The sequence below is a fragment of the Gracilinanus agilis genome, chromosome 2, assembly GCF_016433145.1.
Source record: "Gracilinanus agilis isolate LMUSP501 chromosome 2, AgileGrace, whole genome shotgun sequence".
Lineage (NCBI taxonomy): Eukaryota > Metazoa > Chordata > Mammalia > Didelphimorphia > Didelphidae > Gracilinanus > Gracilinanus agilis.
The window spans coordinates 261,869,841-261,890,636 of NC_058131.1; the positions used below are offsets into that span (position 1 = coordinate 261,869,841).

The 20,796-nt window shown below is 34.9% G+C and overlaps 1 protein-coding gene across 1 annotated transcript in view; it reads left to right on the plus strand.

Annotated features, from left to right (window-relative positions):
* The window catches only part of OSBPL2 (oxysterol binding protein like 2), a 104,112-nt gene that overhangs the window by 66,097 nt on the left and 17,219 nt on the right, over nt 1–20,796 (plus strand). Inside the window, exons 6-11 of the mRNA XM_044663874.1 lie at nt 454–588; nt 4,902–4,999; nt 9,750–9,932; nt 11,965–12,072; nt 17,764–17,853; nt 19,046–19,169. Coding sequence (XP_044519809.1) covers nt 454–588; nt 4,902–4,999; nt 9,750–9,932; nt 11,965–12,072; nt 17,764–17,853; nt 19,046–19,169 — 738 coding nt within the window. The remainder of the gene's footprint in view (nt 1–453; nt 589–4,901; nt 5,000–9,749; nt 9,933–11,964; nt 12,073–17,763; nt 17,854–19,045; nt 19,170–20,796) is intronic.

Below are 20,796 nucleotides of genomic sequence, written 5' to 3' on the forward strand. Positions count from 1 at the left end.
GCTGCTTTTTCTTCTTCTTTTTTTTTTTTTTAAACCTTACCTTCCATCTTAGAATCAATACTAGGTATTGGTTCCAAGGCAGAAGAGTGGTAAGGGCTAGGCAATGGGGGTTAAGGGACTTGCCCAGGGTCACACAGCTAGGAAGTGTCGGAGGCCAGATTTGAACCCAGGAGCTTCCATCTCTGGGCTTGACTTTCAATCCACTGAGCCACCCAGCTGCCCCCAAGAATGTAAGCTTCTTAAAGACTTGTTGTTTTTATCTTCAGTTCGTAGCCCAATACCTGCCATATAAGAAGTTCTTAATATTTGTTGAATTTAATTTCTTGGAGTTTAGCAGTGAAATGGAAGAATAAGATAGAGTGATAACTTGAGGGGGTGATAGGATTAACTAAATGAAAGGCTTTTTAATCACCAGTACAAGAAAGGTGGTAATTTCTTATTTTCTTAATCTAGGAATTGTCGAAAATCACAATGCCTGTTGTCTTCAATGAGCCATTGAGCTTTCTTCAACGAATTACTGAATACATGGAACATATATACCTCATTCATAAAGCTTCTTCTCACACACAGTCCTTGGAAAGAATGGCGGTAGGCAACCTCAAATTGTTTCGGCCATTTACTTTTTTAATTGTATAAAACTCTGGGTTTTGTATGTGGAAATTTTAATTTTTAAAGAAGCCATTGTAATTATGACAATTGTTAACCATGGTTAAGGCCAGGAATTTCCTCATGGGGATACTTTAGATAAAGGAAAAGGTATATTACTAACTTTTAGGATTTAGATGCAGTCCTATCAAGAATCAGGGTAAAAGGGACAAAATAAAAAAGCTAATAGATACATATGTTACCCACTTACTTTCTGTCTTAGAATCGATACTAAGTAAGAGCATAAGGGCTAGGTAATTGGGGTCAAGTGACATGTCCACAGTCACACAGCTAGAATGTGTCTGAGACCATACAGATGTATTTCTGAGAACCATAGTCACCCTTATGAAGAGATATCAAACGATAGGCTCTTGCTTGGTAACTTTTCAGAGAGAGTAGTAGTTGCATAATGAAGTGGCATTTCTTTTAGAAGTATTATAATTTTAAAAAATTATATATTTTTTTAATCAGCAAAAATCTACCTTCTCTTCCCTTCTTCATTCCCTCCTCATCTCTACCTTCCCTTCTCAATTTGAGAAAAAAAGAACAAAGCCATTGTTAAAAACATGAATAGTCAGGCAAAACAAATTTATGTACTAGCTGTTGCCTAAACATTATGTATCCATAAACCTTCACTTCTCTCTCAGAAGGTGGGTAGTATGGGTAGTGTGTTTCATCTTTAGTCCGCTAGAATCATGATTGGTCAGTATGTTGATCAAAGTTCCTAATTCTTTCAAAGTTGTTTGTTTTTGCCAAATTGTTGTCATTGTATTAATTGTTCTCCTTGTTCTATTTGTTCTGCATTAATTTATACAAATCTTCCCAGATTTCTCTTAAACCATTGCTTTCCTCATTTCTTACTACTCAACAGTATTCTGTCACATTTATATGCTGTAACTTGTTCATCCATTCCTCCATTTATAGACATCCTCTCATATTCCCATTCTTAGCCACCTTTTAAAGAGCTATAAATATCTTTGTATATATTTAGAGTTTGTATTGCTTAGGACTAATCTCTCCCAAAATTTATCCTTCCTCTAATTTCCCTTCCCCCTTGTCCTTTCTCTTCTTTTTCCCTGTTGAGTGAAATATATTTCTCCACCAGCTGTGTGTGTATAGTCTTCCCTCTGACTAATTCAGATGAGAATGAGTTTCTAGTGTCAAGTGCTCTCCCCACCCTCTTCTTGTGTAAATAGATATCTACTTGTGCACTTGATTATGTATTATAATTTTCCCTAACATTCTTGGAGAACTCCCATTATATTCTGCTTCTCCTTTCTCTTTACTCTTTTAAGATCATCAAAACATAACAATTTAAAAAAACCATTGCCTGGCTTTGTCTAATTAGATCCTTTCTATGAGCTTTGATGATAAGAGGGGACATATATGTCAGCTCCCCATATTTTAACCTTGTTTAGTCCCTAATCATTGTTCATTTATCTTTACTTTTTTTACATCTCTTTTTCTCCCCCATTCCCCTACCCTCTTTCCCTCTTTCCTGATCTTTTGGCTTATAATCAATAATAAGTATCAATTCCAAGGTAGAAGAGTGGTAACAGATAGGAAGTTGAGGTCAAATGACTTGCCCAGGGTCAAACAGCTAGGAAATATCTGAGTCCAGATTTGAACCCAGGATCTCCCACCTGCAGGTCTGGTTCTCTGTCCATTGAGCCTTTTAGTTGCCCCTTTACATTTCTCACAACTCTTGTGTTTTTACTTCAAAGTTTCTATGCAGCTCTTGTCTTTTTCATCAGAAATTCTTGGAAGTCTTCTATTTTATTAAAGATACATTTTTCCTCTTGCAGCTTTATATGCAGTTTTGCTTGGTACGTTATCTTGGCTGTAAGACTGTATTCTTTACCCTCTAGAATACTATATTCCAAGATATCCCCTCCTTTATAGCTGTTATTCAGTCATGTTCTACACTTCATGACCATAGTACACCAATACTGTCTTTGGGGTTTTCTTGGCAAAGATAGTAGAGTGGTTTACCATTTCTTTCTCCAATGGATCTTTTATTATAGTGGCTACTAAATCATGTGTGGTACTGACAGTGGCTCCTTAGTATTTGAATTCTTTCTTGGTTGCTTCTTGTAATTTTCTTTGATCTGGAAACTCTAGATTTTGGCTATGATGTTCTTGGGAGTTTTTATTGGTGGGTTTCTTATAGGAGGTGATCAATGGAGTCTTAATTATTCTAATTTGCCTTTTGGTTCTCAGAGATCTGGGCAGTTTTCTTATAAAATTTCTTAAAACATTATGTCTAGTCTCTTTTTGTGGGGCATAGCATTCAGATAATCAAGTGATTCTTGATTTTTTTTTCCTCCTTGATCTGTTTTGCCAGTCAGTTGTCATTACTATAAAATACCTTACATTTTATTTCATTTTTTCTTCAGTCTTTTGACTGTCTATTAATATTTCTTATCTTATGGAGACACTGGCTTCAATTTGGTCCATTAATTTTTAGGAAGTTTATTACTTGGGCAGGATTTTATACTTGTTGCTACATAAACTGTTAATTCCCTTTTCATTTCTTACTTCCATAGTTCTGATTTTGTTTTCCAATTTTTTTCCTCAAGCACTCTCGTTTGATTTATAAAAACATTGTTAAGTCTTAAAAAAAAAAAAAACCTCTTTATATTTTCCAGGAACTATAGTTGAGTTTGTGCCCAAGCTCTGTTTTGCTCATAGATGTTTGAGAGTCATTCTCTTCTTTTGATTTTGTAAGTTTCCTCATCACTTGTAATAATTAAAATTATAAGACTTGGTAACTTTATTAAATCAAAGTAATAGTAGTAGTAAAGAGAGGGAAACATAGAAAAGAGTTAGAGAGATACTTAACTTTCTAATCTATTGGCTGCCATGATGGGCCTGAGGCTAAACTCTGACAAGGGTTCCTTCAGCTCTCCATGCTTCAGCAAGAAGACCCCAAAGACCTCCTGATCTCCACTTTTAAGCTCTTTTCTCCACCCCCTAACTCTCACATGTCACATCTCAGGAACCAATCATAGTTTCTTAATTTGTCTGGGCCACCCAGTGCCTGTGGGATCAGCTTTCTGTCTCATTGGTTTCTTGATTCTTTAACTTCCTTTCTCTGAGGGCTTATCTATACCTGAATTTGCTCAGTGGTCTTTGAACTCCAGGCCACTGAGAGATGATGTTAAAAAAGGTAACATGAAAGAGAGAGAAATTTGCTTTCAATACACCATAAGAGATTTTGCTCATTTTTTCTACTTCCTGACTTTAGACAATATAATGACTTGGCCCTGTTACACTTTTGGAGGGAGGATTTCGCCTGGTCTTTTTTGCTGCTTTTTTGGCATATTGATTATTATCTTAGTCCTGGATCTCTGGGACAGACTAAGGACGTACAAATTCCCAAATGCTCCCAAAGTGGTCTGATGCAGGGCAAAGTTTAAAACTCTGTCCCCTGGTCTGAGCTTTCCAAGTTCCTGGCCTAGGTTTGGGTCTGAGCAAGAGGACACTGCTACTAGACTCAGAGGTTCCTGTTAACCAGGTGGAAAACTACTGGTTCAGAGTGACTCTTTAGCCCCTCTTTTAGACTGAGTTTCCTGCCCTGATTATTCCTTTGTAGGCTCTAGCCTGGGCTAGATATTGGAACTGAGACTCTGGACTGTTTTTGGAGTGTGAGCCACTAATGCTTACTTCTGAACTTCCTCTTTTCTCAGTATACTGCCCAGGGTCTTTTTATTTTTAATACCCTTGAACACAGATCTAATTGATCTACTTTGTATCTGTGATCTAAAACTGAGAAGTACCAAAGTTGCCAGTTGGCCCTTGTTCCTGCCTTCTGCATGGCTGCCCTAGTGTAGACTTGGGATGACTTCTTGCCTTGGTATATACACAACCTCTCTATGGATGCTGGAGTGCTCCTTGTTTGGCATGCTTCTGGACAGATGTCCTTAATGTCTGCAGACTTCTGTGTGTGCCTTTCTCTTCTTTCTGGCTAGATAAATGACTCACTATGACTTTTTCTGAATTTCCATGTCAGGATTTGATTTTGTGTCTTTTCTAGGTTTGTTGGAGGAATTTCTTTTGAATAGAAAGAAAGGGAAAAGCTCATTTTATTGCTTCTTGCTACCCCCAATAGTGTTATGACCTAAAAAAAATTGCAAATAGAAAATTGAGGAATAACTCTAAGAGGAAAGAATGAAATTAATTACATGATTGTCCCCAATACTATAAATTTTACTTACTGGAAATTAGCCTCATTTAATCCTGTGGATTACTTACAGGCTGTAGCTGCTTTTGCAGTTTCGGCTGTGGCTTCTCAGTGGGAGAGGACTGGTAAACCATTTAACCCACTACTGGGGGAAACATATGAATTAATCAGGTAAGAACAAAAAAACAAGTAAATGTATACATCACTGATATCTAATGGTTAAAATTTCATTAGTAAATGGGAAAACTGTATTTTCCGTATTGGCAATTTTTCTTCTCTCAGAATAAATAAATGTATTATTTAAAAATATTATTAAGCATTTTGAACTTTTTAGAAGTTATCTCTAATAAATGTAAAATATTGTTAGTTTTTAAAACATTAAAACCATAGTAATTCATAATATAAGGGAAGACAATATTATAGTCTTACTTAAATGAAGTTTACATTGTAGGATATTTTAAAAGAAATGTAACTTTTATTGTATGTCAAGAACTGTGCACATTATAAGCAAAGATATAAATGAGTATTAATATGCAAAATTAGATAACTTTATCTCTCTAACACTCATAGTGCTTTATTCAAATATTAGTTTAATTTTGTGGAAAAGAAAGAAGAATTTAGGGTAGGTTTGCACTACATAATAATATATCCTAATACAAGATCCTGAGTTTTGCTACTTATTTGAACTTTTAATCTAGTAACAATCATCTGTTGGCTATTATTAATTCCAATTATGAAGTAGTTGTATAAAAATTAATGAATTTTTTCTAGAGTAAAAAACCTTTCAGTTATTTTGAATGCTAGAAAAATAGGAACTATATGAGTGCCTGCTTGCCCATTGTCATACTAAGCATTCTAGAGGATTATTTTTAAAAAATACAGAATTTTCCCTAAAAAAATTTATGAATGACTTGGAAGAGACAAAGCTAATAGTTACTAAATTACCAAGGTTCTTCTAGTATTGTTCTTGCCACTAATAAGCACAAGTTCCTTTACTCATCTTTTTTTTTTAAAACATTTACTTTCTGTCCTAGTAACAACTTTAAGACAGAAGGGGCAAGAGGTAAAGCAAATGAAGTTAAGTGACTTGCCCAGGGTCACACAGTTAGGAAATGTCTGAGGCTGGTTTTGAATTCAGGTCTTCCTGACTCTAGACCTGTTGCTCTATCCACTGTGCCACTTAGCTGCAGGCTGCCCCCTTAACTCATCTTGACTGTATTTCCTCATGTCACATAAAGTGATTTGACTAGATGACCTCCAAGTCCTTTCTAGTTCTAAAAATTTATATAACAGGGCTAAACTGTGTTATTAACTGCAGATGTTGTGTTCTTGTGGTGTTATTGTTCTTTAGTCATTTCAGTTGTGTCTGATGCTTCATGACCCCATTTAGGGTTTTCTTGGCAGAGATATTGGAGTAGTTTGCCATTTCCTTCTCCAGCTCATTTGACGTATGAGCAAACCGAGGCAGACAGGGTTAAGTGATTTGTCCAGAATCACATAGCTTACTAAGTGTCTAAGGCTAGTTTTGAACTCTATGCCTAGTGCTCTATCCACTGTGCCACTTAGCTGACTGTGCTGTACAAATTCAGGTCTTACTGCTTACTATTGTCAGAGAGAGAGGGAGAAACATTGCAAGAAATGGATCATGGAATCATAGGTTTGGATCAGTAAGGGATCTTAGAATTCACTGAGTCTAACCCCCTTATTTTTCAGATGAGGCAACTGAGTTCTCAAGATTTTAAATGACTTATCTAAGGTCACACAGCGGGTAAGTGTCTGAGAAAGGATTCTAACCTAAGGCTTCCTGACTCCAAGTACAGACCTTATCCATTAAGCTTTGCTATTTCTCAAAAAGAATCAATGAGGGACTTTGGCTTTTGCAGAAAACACTGAGACCTAGCTTCCTAAAGCAGATATGTTGTAGAGTAGTAGCAATGAAAAAAAAATTTTAATTGGTTGAAATATTGAATTATTACATTAGTGATAAAATACTCTGAAAATCACATAAAATATTCTAATAATAATAATAACTCAACTTTATATAGTACTTTCAGGATTGCAAAGTGCTTTACATTTATTGTTTGAGTCTCACAATGATAACCAGTGAGGTAGGTACAATTTTTACAGATGAAGAATATTGAAGCTGGGCATTGCTCAGGATAACGCAGCTACTAGGTATCTAAGGCAGGATTTGAACCCAGGCTTTCCTGACTGCAAATTTAGCATTTTATCCATTCATTGTGCCTACCTTTCATTATGATATTGAAAACAACATTAAAATATGTTCAGTCATTTGGGGTTACAAGTGAATTAAACTACATCAATCAACTTTCTGAAAGAGTACTAAACTTAAAATAAAAGGAACTATATTCAAATTCCATCCCCAGTCAGTGTGACCACTGACTCTCTCAAATCTCCATATCTTTTAGTTTCTCTCCCCATAAAATGGGGGATAACAGTACACTACCTACTTCACAGGGTTGTTTTGAGTAAGATGATCTGTAAATCTTAAAGTGTCATGTGAATATGAATAATGTTATTTTCACTACTACAATTTTTGTTTTATTTTAGTATAGTAGAGAGAGGAGAGCACTGAAGACAGGATGCCCTGGGCTCAAGTTCTTTTTCCTCTGAAATGGACTGACTGTGTGACCATGGATGTTTCATTTAACATTTTAGTGCACTTAAGACTTAAGTTTTAGATGAATTGCTGATCTGTATTAGGAGTTTCCCACCCCAGTAAAAGCACATATTAAGAACAAAACAGTTCACACACACACACACACACACACACACACGAATTATAGAAGTTTGGGTTAATTGAAATTTTAAATTGAGAAGAGGTTAGATTAGTTATTTTGGTAACATAAATATGCCCATTTTGGCCACATAAATTAGCACTATCATGTATGAAGGCAGTAATAAATGTCATATTTTCAAATTCTTCTCTGCTTTCTGAAGTCTTTAATTTCTCTCCAACTCTAGATGGTCCAGCCTTTCTGCATGTATGTCTAGTGTTTGAATACTGTCTTGATTTTTCATTTGATTTAGATGCTAACTGGCACAGAAGGGCTGAGCAGCTGCTCTTGAAATCTCATTACCTTTTGAGAGAGCTTGAGTAGTTAACAGGGATACATTGTATATGCTCCAGTACTCATTTTTTTTATGCCTGTTCAACAGCACGTGATCGCAATCATATTTTGTTAGAACTTGGAAAAGACCTTAGAAGTCCAACAGTCTTGTTTTTACAGATGAGGAAACTAAGACGCAGAGAGAGATGTACATTTATACTTTTGTACTCATGGTACTTATTTTCCAAGTATCTCTCTTGACCCTGATGATACTTTTTCCTTTTGACTTAATGTTTATTTTTTAGATAGAGATTTTATGTCATACATTAAAATTTTTATTAGCATTTTGGTCAATGAAGGCAAGATATAGAGTATATTTAATTTACTGTACAATGAAAAGTTCTAGAAAATACATTTTTTAAAAGGTTGAAATATTCTCAGAAGTTTGAAATGTTTAATAAAGCACGACACCTAATGGTGTCGAACTTTACAAACTAATTTCATCGAATTAAATTTCACAGACTGATACAATTATTGTTCCTTTTTGGAATAAAAATCACATCTAGTACAAGTCATGATTTTAATTCTTAGTTTACATTTTGGTCAAAGAATGTTTTTCAATTTTATTTTACATTTAGGACTTTGAACAATCTTTCTAATATGAAGGTAACATAAATAAGTGAAGCCATTTACTTAATGCCATTTTCCCCCTACAAGTTCCTCTTTTATAGCTAAAAATATGCTTTCTTTTCTTGGCTTGTGAGCATTCATTTTGTAAATTACATCCTTTGGTAGGCAGTCTTTTAAAATCTTATGTTTAAACTCTCCTTCCTTTCTGCAAAATACTTCTGGTTAATGACTGGAAATTCTAATTCTGGTTAAGTTAGTAATTATGTGGTTTAGCTTGTATAATTTTTAATGACTGCAACTGTGGGTGTATTCATAGTACCTGAATAATTATCAACTGACATTCTTATTGAGAGAGGATTTAAAAAATCATGTCCCTGGCCAGAAATATATTGAACTATAAGAATTTCATAAGAATATCTTCAGCAATGTTCTAAGAATGTCTGAAGAAATGCTGTTCCAGGAAAGCCTTTTTAAAAGTAAAATGTTGGTTTCTTGGGCAATGGTGGGGCTTTGGCATGGGATGACCTAGAATCTTTAAATTTAATTTTAACATTTTAATATCTTTTAGTGCACCTAAGACTGTTAAGTTTTAGTTGAATTGCTGATCTGCATTAGGAGTTCCTGGCACTCTACTGCCAGAAATAGTCAAGAACTTCCTATATAATTCTCTGATTCACTGGTTCTGATCCATTCTTCTATTCCTTTATCCATAAGCTATTTTTTACTAGAAACTCTTAATTATTTTAATATAATGCCAAATACTGATTCCATGAAGTATACTAGGGGTCCATGTTGAGAGCTTTTTACATTCCTTTCCTTGTCATGTTGTCAGATTTGTTTCATCTTCTCCTAAAGTGAAATAGTGATGTGTTTTGTCAGCATGCTGCCTAATTATACAGTTTGTTGAAATAAAATATTTATGTATTAAACATTTTTGGCCAAATATTTCAGTTTGGAATGATAGAACATATGTGCTTCTACTTCCCACTCTGCTATAAAGGACAAGAGTTGGGATGTGTCCTACCCAAACCTCAACTGACATCAATTTACCACTGACTGTTTACTGAAGGAGCTATGAAAATTGGTATAGATTCAGTATTTGTTTTGATTTATGGGTTGACCTTATTTGTTTTAATTTCAGTAACTGATTTTGTTTAAACTAATGTAGTCCTTTATCCTTCATATCCCATACCCTTTCCCCTTCTTTTTTTGGTCTCCAGGGATGATCTAGGATTCAGATTTATATCCGAACAGGTCAGCCACCACCCTCCCATTAGTGCATTTTATTCAGAGGGTCTCAATCAGGACTTTATCTTTCATGGCTCAATCTATCCCAAACTGAAGTTCTGGGGGAAAAGTGTAGAGGCAGAGCCCCGAGGAACAATTACACTGGAGCTTCTCAAGTAAGTATTGACTAATTTAGCTCATAGATCTCTCATCTTAGAACTATTTCTTTAAAAGATAATTTGCTTAATAAACATCTCTCTCTTGTCTTTGATTGTATCCATGCCCTTATAGTTTGATGGGTTAATTTATATCCTCTAATTTGGTTTAGGATACTATTAAAAATAATCCTTTTTAATTTAAGTTGTTTATTAACCTTTCTAACACCAAGAACTAACTTAAATACAAATTTTGAATTAGTCATATGATTTAGATTTTTCAGTTAACCTAGAGAAATTGTTCAAATGTCTGGCTAATCAATTTCTAAACTTTTTTTTGTACACTCTTAATTTTTCCCTAATCATTTGCTTAGCAAAGCAGAACTTTCTAATTTAATAATGAATAATAAGATTAGAAGATAACTAGGCTAATACTTTTGGCTGTGAGGTTATGAGTACAGCAATATAATTTTAGAGGCATAATTAACCGATCATTTCCAGCTATGAGTTAGCAAAAATTTATATGTATAAGCAAAGCATCATTCTGGATTTTTTAGAGAAATACAAAAATAAATAAAAAATGGGCTCTGCTCTCAAGGAATTTATAATTTAGTAAGATAAAACTTGTATACAAATATATATATACACATTTATTTATCATTGTATTATAAAAGGAGTACAAACAAAACATGAGGGTTTGAAACAGAAGTTCCAGCTTAGAAATCATGGAAGTTTTTGTGGAAGATGTGGTATTTGAGTTGTACTTTGGATATTGGATAATAGCATTCCAATAGACAGTGAACACTTTGAGCACAAGATATCTCAAGACATTTTGAAAATTAATTAATCCAGGTTGGTGGTTTGGAATTAAGGATAGAAAAGTGGATTTTGAAGTGCCTTATATAGCAGGTTAACAGTCAATCAAAAAGAATTTATTAAGTACTTACTATATAGGATATAATAATCACTAGGGATGCAAAAAAAAGAGAGAGAGAAAATACCTTGCTCTCAAGGAGCTTACAGTCTAATAACAAGTAAACAGGATGAGTAGGAACAAGATATATGCAAGATAAATTGTAGGTGATCTTAGAGTTAAGGCCCTAATATTAAAGAAGATTGGGAAAGAGATTTTGTTTTGATGTTATAAATACCATAGTGGGTTTTGTACTTGAGTTGCTAGATTAAACCTCCTAGCTCTAGGATCCTATGATCTAATTTTTATTGGTAATTATATTATTTTTAAGGCATTTAGCATAGTACTTGGCACATAAGACTCTTAACTATGTTGATTGATTGATTGGTTTAAGATAACATCCTCAGGAATTTATTTATTTTTTAAAACTCTTACCAGTTGTCTTAGAATCAATAATAAGCATTGGTTCCAAGACAGAAGAATGGTATGGGCTAGGTAATTGGGGTTAAGTGACTTGCCCAAGGTCACAGAGCCAGGGAGTATCAGAGGTCACATTTGAACTCAGGACCTCCCAACTCTAGGCCTGGCTCTTCACTGAGCCACTTGTAGCTTCCCCGATTTTCTTTTTAACTTTATTTTTAAATCTATATTTCTTTTAGTTTCTTTTTTCTAAGAAAGGATATTTGTTGGCAATTATGAATAAAAGAAAAATGCATATTTGTAGCCAAGATAGGGAACCCGCTAAATACTATTTTGAACTTTATGAGGGCAGTTCCTTATACCTCCAAGTTTTCACACCAATGAATACATAGTTACCACAATATGGGTTTCGTAGAGTTCTTTGGACAACTTCATAGAAAAGCAATTTTCCTTTGTCTCAGTCTTCTTTTATTGCTTATTAGCTTTTCTTGACATTTAAGTAAAAAGCTTTTTTGAGGTTACAAAGGAAAGGAAAAAATAAATTTCAAACGAATGCTAAATAAATAGCCCCAATTGAAGAAGTTCAAAGAAATATTGTACTCTTCTGCAGGGTTTAAGATCATTATGGTTTAATTCTATTTGGGATTTTACTTCTTTGGGTCATGCAATGGGTTCACTTTTCTAGCCTCTGACTTGCTTTTTTTGGGGCATCTTTCACAGACACAACGAAGCCTACACATGGACAAATCCTACCTGCTGTGTACATAATATAATTATTGGCAAATTGTGGATAGAACAGTATGGAACAGTTGAAATTTTAAATCACAGGTAATATACTCAACTGTGGAGTTAAAACATTTTTCCAGCTAAAAAGATATTGGCCATATCTTTGTGTGATGATCAAACAAGCTCATGGTGGCATGGTTGTCTATTGTTATTCTGGAAAGAATGTAGGATTTAGGGTAACTGAATATAAGTCTGAACTTAAATACGCTGCAAGCCTCACTTGTAAAATATATATAATTATGTTTATACTAATTGCCTCACAAAGAGGTAGTGAGGAAAACACTGTATAAATTTTAATGTCCTGTATAAGCATTATTTTTTATGCTTTTGTCTTACTCTGTTATTCCTGTGATGTATTTTTTTTTTTAAACCCTTGCCTACCGTCTTGGAGTCAATACTGTATATTGGCTCCAAGGCAGAAGAGTGGTAAGGGTAGGCAATGGGGATCAAGTGACTTGCCCAGGGTCACACAGCTGGGAAGTGTCTGAGGCCAGATTTGAACCTAGGACCTCCAGTCTCTAGGCCTGGCTCTCAATCCCCTGAGCTACCCATCTGCCCCTCTGTGCCATGTATTATTTTGCTTTTCACATGTTGTTCTTATTTGTTACATTTTAATTATAAACTCTTTAAGAGCAAGGATCTTGTCTGATTTATATTTATATTTCCAGTATCTACCATTATGTCTTACATAGGATGAGTGCTCAATAAATATTTGTTAGATTTGGTACATGATTGATGCCATCATGCAGTTACGTAATTTTTACATTTTGATCAGTGCTTTAGCTGGTTAGTCTTTTTTATTTTGTCTTTCAATTCATTGAACATTTATTGTGTCAAAATATATACTAGGCACTGATGATAAAAAGAAAAAAGACAGCATTTCAGCCTTCTAGGAGCTGTTTGCAACCTAGTAAAGGGCCTGAGATGTGCACAGGTAACTATCACACAAATTAGAAAATGATTAAGTATATAAATGGGAAAGGTCAAATAGAGTGACATGAGAGATTCAAGGAGAGAGGAATAACTTAGGAGAGCATCATGGAAGAATTACTATGGCAGGTGGCTCCTGAAATCATTATTAATGAAGTGTATTTCAAGCTATGGAGATGGGAGGCAATAAGAGGTAATCTGTTCCAGGTGAAATTTGGAGGATCTGAGGAATGATATGAGGAATAGCTTGTACAAATGTGAAAGAGAACAGGACAAGATGAGGGAACAAGAAATAGCTAGTTTTTATGGAGTAGTGTGAAACAAGGCTGAAGAGATAGATTGGGATTTGACTGTAGAAGAATGCCAAAATAATGAACTTGTCTTTTATCCCATGGGAAATGGGGAACCAGTGAAGGTTTTTTTTATTTTTTTTTTTTAAACCTTACCTTCAGCCTTAGAATCATTTCTGTGAGGCAGAAGAGTAGTAAGGGTTAGGCAATGGGGGTTAAGTGACTTTCCCAGGGTCACACAGCTAAGCAATGTCTGAGGCCAGATTTGAACCTAGGACCTCCTGTCTCTAGATCTGGCTCTCAACCCACCATGCTGCGGCCCCGCCCCCCCCCCCCCCAGAAGGTTTTTGAGCATAGGAACGCTGACTTTGGGAGTGGTGACTTTGACTAGATTGGAAGAAGGAGGCACAGAAAACAGAAACACAGAGGGTTGGCAGTGAAAGGAAAAAGAAACTCAATCAATCAATATATACTAGAGATATTTCAGATGTAAAAGTGTCAGAATTTCATTCTTTTTCTTTTTTATCCTACCTATCCGACTGGTTTTCAAAGATGATTTCAAGGTTTTGAAATGGAAAGAATGAAATAATACCAATTCCATTAGCATTTATGGTTTTAGAGGGTTAGGTTTTGGAGGGGAAATTATTTTGTGACCTTCCTATGCAGTTTACCAGATGTCTCATTTGGAAGTACAGATAAGAGAGAGTAAAAAAAAGACTTGGTGGGCCAAAGTGGGAGTAGTTGTAAAAAAAACCCCACTAAACTAAGACCTCTGAAGAACCTGATCTGTTTACAAGTTTGATTAGATGCCGTTTGAGGTCCATTAGCAGTTTGATTCTGTGATGAGTTCGGTTAGAAATGTGGGACTAGAGTCTCAGAGGTAAGGTCAGGGTTAGTAAAAAAGATTTTGGAAGTCTTTTATATAGAAGAGAAGTAACAATTAGGGCCCTACCAGTGGATGAGATTGCTTGCATAGAGTGAGAAGAGAGAGGGGGCTGAGTAGAGAGGGAGAGACAAAGGAACAGAATAATATACTCTGTATAAATATATGTATTTTACATATATAAATATGGGTGTATATATATATTTATATATATACATACATACACACACACACATAGAGAGAGAGAGAGAACGAACAAGAACTGAAGGCCTAGGATATATCTTCAGTTAGTGGGTAAGGGGGAAAAGAACCATATAACTATAAAGAAGCAGTCAGTGAGGCAAAAGAAAACCAGAAGATATCATTATTACGAAAGCCATGGGTGGAGGAGGAGAAGGGCATGAAGAAGGAGGGAGCTACAAGAAATTCAAAGAGCCTGAGAATTGAGAAGGAATCTTTGGGTTTGGTCATTAGAAGGCAATTAGTAACCTTGGAGAGGGCTATTTCGGTACAGTATTAGGGGAAAAAGCCAAATTATATTTAAGTATTATTGATTGGTTAGAAAGTAGAGGCAGCCAAGGTAGACTTTTTTCCTTTAAGTTTAGTCGTGAAGAGTGGAAGTGAGAAGAGTAATAGGATGGTAATGTGAAGAGGTTAGCAGGATCAAAAGAAGGCCCCTTTATGATAGGAAACTCCCACAAATATATTTAGACAGAGGAGAAGGAAGCAAGCCTTTAGAGGAGGTGGAAAAAATAGGATCAAAAGCATATGTGGAAGGGTTATCAGCTTTGTAAAGTAGGGGAAAAATGGTGGAAGAAAATATATCTTTAAAATGGCTAATCATAGGGTTGAATACAGGGAAGTGAAATCATAATAAAATTGATAAAGTAAGAAATTAAGTAACTGGAGACTGAAAGGCAGTTTCAGGAGGAGTGAAGGTTTGGAAAAGTTTGAAGGGAGAGAGCTGACAGTAGAATTTCAGAATTAAGAGAAAGAATAGCTTTAAGCGATCATAAGGTACCGGCTGTAACCATCCTGTGTGAATAGTGGAAATGAATGGGAATTCAGTTAACAACATACATTTATTAAGCATCTTCTATGTGCAAGACACTATTATAGGAACTAGGGATTCAAAGGCATAACCAAAATAAAATCCATGCCATCAAAGAGCTTATGTCTAGCTCTCAAGGAACCTTATGTCCATCTCAAGCCCCAGACCTAGATCCATCAAATCACTAAATAAATATTTAGTAAGTGCCTACTATATATAGGCATCATACTAAGATGCCTAAAGTACTCCTTAAAGATGGACTCTGCCATCCAAGGCCTCAGCCTCTAGATATCTAGGGCTGCAGAGTGCCAGTTATGAATAGAATTCTAATACATTTTAAGACTAAATCTCTCAGCACTTGGGACAGCAGAGTACTTGTTCTAAAGGGTTGCTGAATGATCTCAAGTCTCAGTTTCCCTAAGGCCCTGGGACTGATAGGAGGGGAGGGTGGAGGTTGGGAGGAAGGAGACTTTGTTCTGAGAATTGAAATTGGGAGCTGAGCACTTGTGCTAGGTCTTGGGTATCTCTTGAGTGTGCTTCATGCTCTTACACATTTAGGGGATGAACTCTGAGATGATAGCACAGGATGAGTTCAGTGCATCCTACAGGGACCTAATCATGATAAGAAATCTTGACTGTCCTGGAATGATGGCCAGGAATTAATCTTGTATTTAGTCATCATAGGATAGACCACCCCAATACAGTTGGTCATTTCCTATCCCATAGCAATTACATTTCCAGTTCTTAATCACCTTATCTTTGTGCTTCAGAGTGAGCTCAGCTCAGGTAAAAATCCTCTTCTTTTCTCTCTCTGTACTTTTACCCATATACATCTCAATCCTGTTGCATAGGCCATATACTCTTCTTGTTCCATTATGTCCTCTAAAATTCTTGCTTTGTTGTTAACAAAGTCCCTTTTCCTCTTAATTCACTTCACTTTGTACTCTTTTCGTCTTCTCTAAGTAACAGAAAGTCTGATCTCTCCAAAAGTTATTATAGTGTTTTTACCTTTCCTCGTACTGAATATTCATTATTCATGCTTCTTGTCCCTACAAGCATTTGGCCAGTAGGAGGAGTAGCATAGTACTCCATCCCACATCCAAACTGGCCATTTGCTGACACCACTTAGCAGCCTCTTTATTTGTGGTTTCCATCTACTGTAATTCTTCCTCTTTTCTCAGGTGGTTTATTGCTTTAGTACCAAACTTACATTATGCTATGCTTCTCCACCCCTTCCTCTTCCCTTATACTTGGGGCTATCTACATATTTTTTTCCCCATTACTATGGGTAGCCTCAAGGCTCTGTCCATATTTTTTTAATTTGTTGAACTTTTTCCCCTTGGTGTTTTCATCAGTTCCCATGGGTTCAATAGCATCTCTGTGCAAATACCTCCAGGATCTAGAAACAAAAATAACTTAAATTTACATAGCGCTTTAAGATTTATAAAGTCCTACTAATATATTCTCATTTGATTTTATATTATATATATGTACATATATGTGTATATATAGAAACATAGATGAGAGTGATTTGGGGTTCTTTGAATGCCTCCTAATTCGTTCTGTTTTGAGTTTTGTTCTTATTGGGAAAGAGTTTTGACATTTTAAGATAATGTACCATAGCAAATAAAATTTGTCCTCATTCATTGAGTGTGTACACACACATACATACACAATACACAAAATATACATATATATGTTTATATAGAAAACATATTCAATGCTAATATATATACACGTATAATATACATATATATGTTTATGTATAGTGAGTGTGTGTGCTTATATCCTGAGTCTTAATCTTTCTCTTGAACTTGAACATATTTGAAATGGAGGGCAATTAGGAGGCTATTATAATACTCTAAGTGAGAAGAAATGAAAACTTGAACTAACACAAAGGTTCTATATATGCCTGCCAAATTAAACACATTTCCAAAAGTACATCTGACTAGCAACCCTTATGTAAAAATCATCAGTGATTTCCCTTTTGCCTGTAGGATAAAACAATTCTCATCCTATAGGTTTACAGGCTGGTATTGTTCTAGTCTTATTTCATGTAACTTTCTACCACCCACTTAATTTTCTCCTCTAGTTATTAGCACCTTTCCTTGAAGTTATCTTGTATCACTTCAATTTATCTTAGTTGTACATATCTCCCCCAGTTAGAGTGTAAGCTCCTTGGGGGCTGGGACTGTTTCTCTTTTTTCTTTGTCTTAACTGGACACTTAGTAAATGTTAGTTGAATTGAATTTTACTAGGTATTATAGGATTTGTGTTTAAGGAATTGAGAGGCCTGGGTGTGTGGGTCATTAATGTGAATATTCAGTATTCAAAAATAATGGGTGAGGATGAGGAGAAGAGGAAGCCTGTGCCTATGTAACTAAGGAAGGCAAGAGTATCTTCAGGGTATTCCCTAAAGGTCATCAGATGATAGCAACAAAGATTGGTAAAAGGATTCTTTTTGAGCTAGCCCTAAATATCAAATACTTACATTTGCTTCCCAGATAAATTCCATGTAATCTTTGAAATGTAATGGGAAAATGTTTATAATGCAGTGAAGGATATGATTTCTTTTCTAGAACTGGAGATAAGTGTATACTTAACTTTAAACCATGTGGGCTGTTTGGGAAAGAACTTCATAAAATAGAAGGATACATTCAAGACAAAAGGTAGGTGCAAATCATTGTTAGTTCAAAGTAGTTTATAGCTTTAATTTGAACAAAGCTATGTAAATTATTTTCAATAGGATTTGAATTTTTGAAAATTGGGTTTCAAACAATTTTTTAATCTAGACTTATGATTTCATCAAAGTAAAGGAACTCTTAGTAAGGAAACTCTACCAATCAGATCAATAACTACTCTGCTATCTAGAGTCTTAGACAATTAGAGTTCTCATGGGACCACTGAAAGTTTAAATGACTTGCCCAAGAGTCATACACTTAGTATGTGTCTAGGAAAGGACCTGAATCCAGGTACCTCATTCTTATTTTGAGGCTGGCTTTCTGATAACTATTCCACGTTGCTTCTCTTATGACTGGACATCAGAAAATGCTTAAATAATTTACCAGTAGAATTCAAACAAACAAACAAATCTTTACTGTTTCCTCTAACTTAATTAAAATCCTTGAATTGCTTCTATTTTTATTAGATTTGGATTTGTGTAGAACCTATTTTCAAGTTAGAAAAGATAGGAAAACCATTTAATAAAGGTGGTTTTCATTGTTTTTGCTTTTGGTATATCGATAGATATTTAGAACCCTAGGAAAATTTTTTTTCTGTGATGATATGGTCTTTATCAGTGATCCTAGTGGTAATATGCGACTTGTGTAATTCTCTTACATATATTCCTTTAGTGGAATCCTGTTACCAATTTAAAAGCAGAAATGTGAATTTGGTTTACTGCGTACCTATTCCCAAACATTCCTTTTTCTCCTTAAAGGAGAGCTATCTTTTTTCATGATTGACTTTTTAGGTTTTCATTGTTTAGTTACCTTTTTACTTTTTGTAACATGGTCCTTTTAATGAAAATCACTTTCCTCACTTCTGCTTGCCCCTTGTAGCATTGCCATTCAGTTTTTCCATTTTTACACCCTCATACTCTTTTCTACCTTCCAAAAAAATCTTAATTTACTTAAGAGAGTGAACAAGAGCATGAATATTCTGTCCATAGTGATATGAATAAATGACCTAAACTAATCTTTATTTTTGTGCCTAGAGGCAGCACAGATATATTGTAGGAAAAAAATGCCAAAAGAGGAAGCCAAAGCTACTATTGAAATTAAAATCCTGTTAATTTAAATGAATAGTTTGTAATTTATTTTAACTATGCAGAAAAGAAAATAAAGTTCTTTTTGACTACAGCAAAAAGAAGCTCTTTATGATATATGGCAAGTGGACGGAATGTTTATGGGGCATAGATGCTGTTTCCTATGAGTCCTACAAAAAGCATGAAAGGAGAGGTGACCACCAGAGAAAATCAAAATCGGTAAGGTTTCTAATACTTGGAATAAATGTCCCTTTAAATTTTTGTAGCATATCTAGAACAAAAATAGGTGGATAAAGGTCTTCAGAGTAATATATATAAATGAGCTCATGATTACTGACATCTAGCAAATCATCCTTACTTTCAACTAACCTATAAGAAGATCACAGTGTACCTTTGTGTCTCCAGATAAAAAATGGGAAATGAGTGGAAATAGTTATTGTTTTTCTGTCATAATGAAATAGCCTAGCTGGTTTCTGGAAACTGAAAACTCTGAGCTGGATGTAATTTGAGTTCACATCTTTCTAATATCTTGTGATTTCCCACCCCAGAGACAAGAAAACAGATCACATCGAAAAGTATTTCTCCTTGCAAGGTCTACGTTCTGGCATATTTCTCACAAAGACATTTAAATTCTATGAAATTTTTTTTACCCTGATAATGAGTTAATGTTTATAATTCATAGGCCCATATCTTTTTTCTTCCTTTCAGTTTTCAGTTCTAGATAATCCAATATTAGGAAAGTCTTTTTTCCTAATGCTGTACAGTACCGTACTTTTGGACTGTACTCCAGCTCATTCTGTAGTCTAAAATAAAGCTAAAACTTGAAAAGAAATAGCACCTATTTCTATTACATAAATGGGAATATACTAGAAATGTTCATTATTGATTTAACATACACTTAATACCTTCCATACTTGGTCATTTTTTTTTACACTATAATGTATATGGGCTATAGCAGTCACTTTTGCCATTAATTAATGCTCATTTACATAAAAAACTCATATTTCTTTTTAAAGGAAAGGTGGTCTTCAAAGGTTAAGTCTGTTGATCGATGTCTTTCTTCATGTTTAACCCTTTCTTTTTTAAGCCCTTACTTTCTGTCCTATTAACAACTCTAAGACAGAAGTGTAAGGCCTATCCAAGTGAGATTAAGTGACTTGCCCAGGGTCTTTGACTAAGTTATTGGAGAATATAGGAAGAGATCATGAATGTGCCACTTATTTTCAGAATTCCTAGACATTATTGATCTTTCATCAGAGTTCCATTTCACAGATGACTGCATGGGACTCATAATTAGAGTTTATGAAGTGCCAATCATGTTCAAAAGAACTTTGGTGTTGTCTGACTTTTCCTTCCCCATCACCTTTCACATTTAGCCATTTATCAAATTCTGTCAATTCTACATCCAAAAGCTGTGTACTGATCCAGCCATTTGGGAGGGCAATTATTGAAATTATTCCCAAAGGGCTATAAAACAATGCATACCCTTTGATCCAGTAATACCGCTACTAGGTCTGTATCCCAGAAAGATTAAAAACAGGGGAAAATACCTACTTGAACAAAAGTATTTATAGCTGTTCTTTTCCTGGTGGCAAAGAATTGGAAATTAAATGGATGTCCATCAGTTGGGGAATGGCTGAACAAATTGTAGTATATGATGGTGATGGAATACTATTGTGTTATAAGGAATGATGAAAAGAATAATTTCAGAAGGAGCTGTAAAGACTTACATGAACTGTTGCAGTGAAATAAGCAGAACCAGGTAAACATTGTATATAGTAATAGCAATATTGTGGAATGATCAACTGTGATAGTCTTAGTTACTCTCAATGATACAGTGATCCAG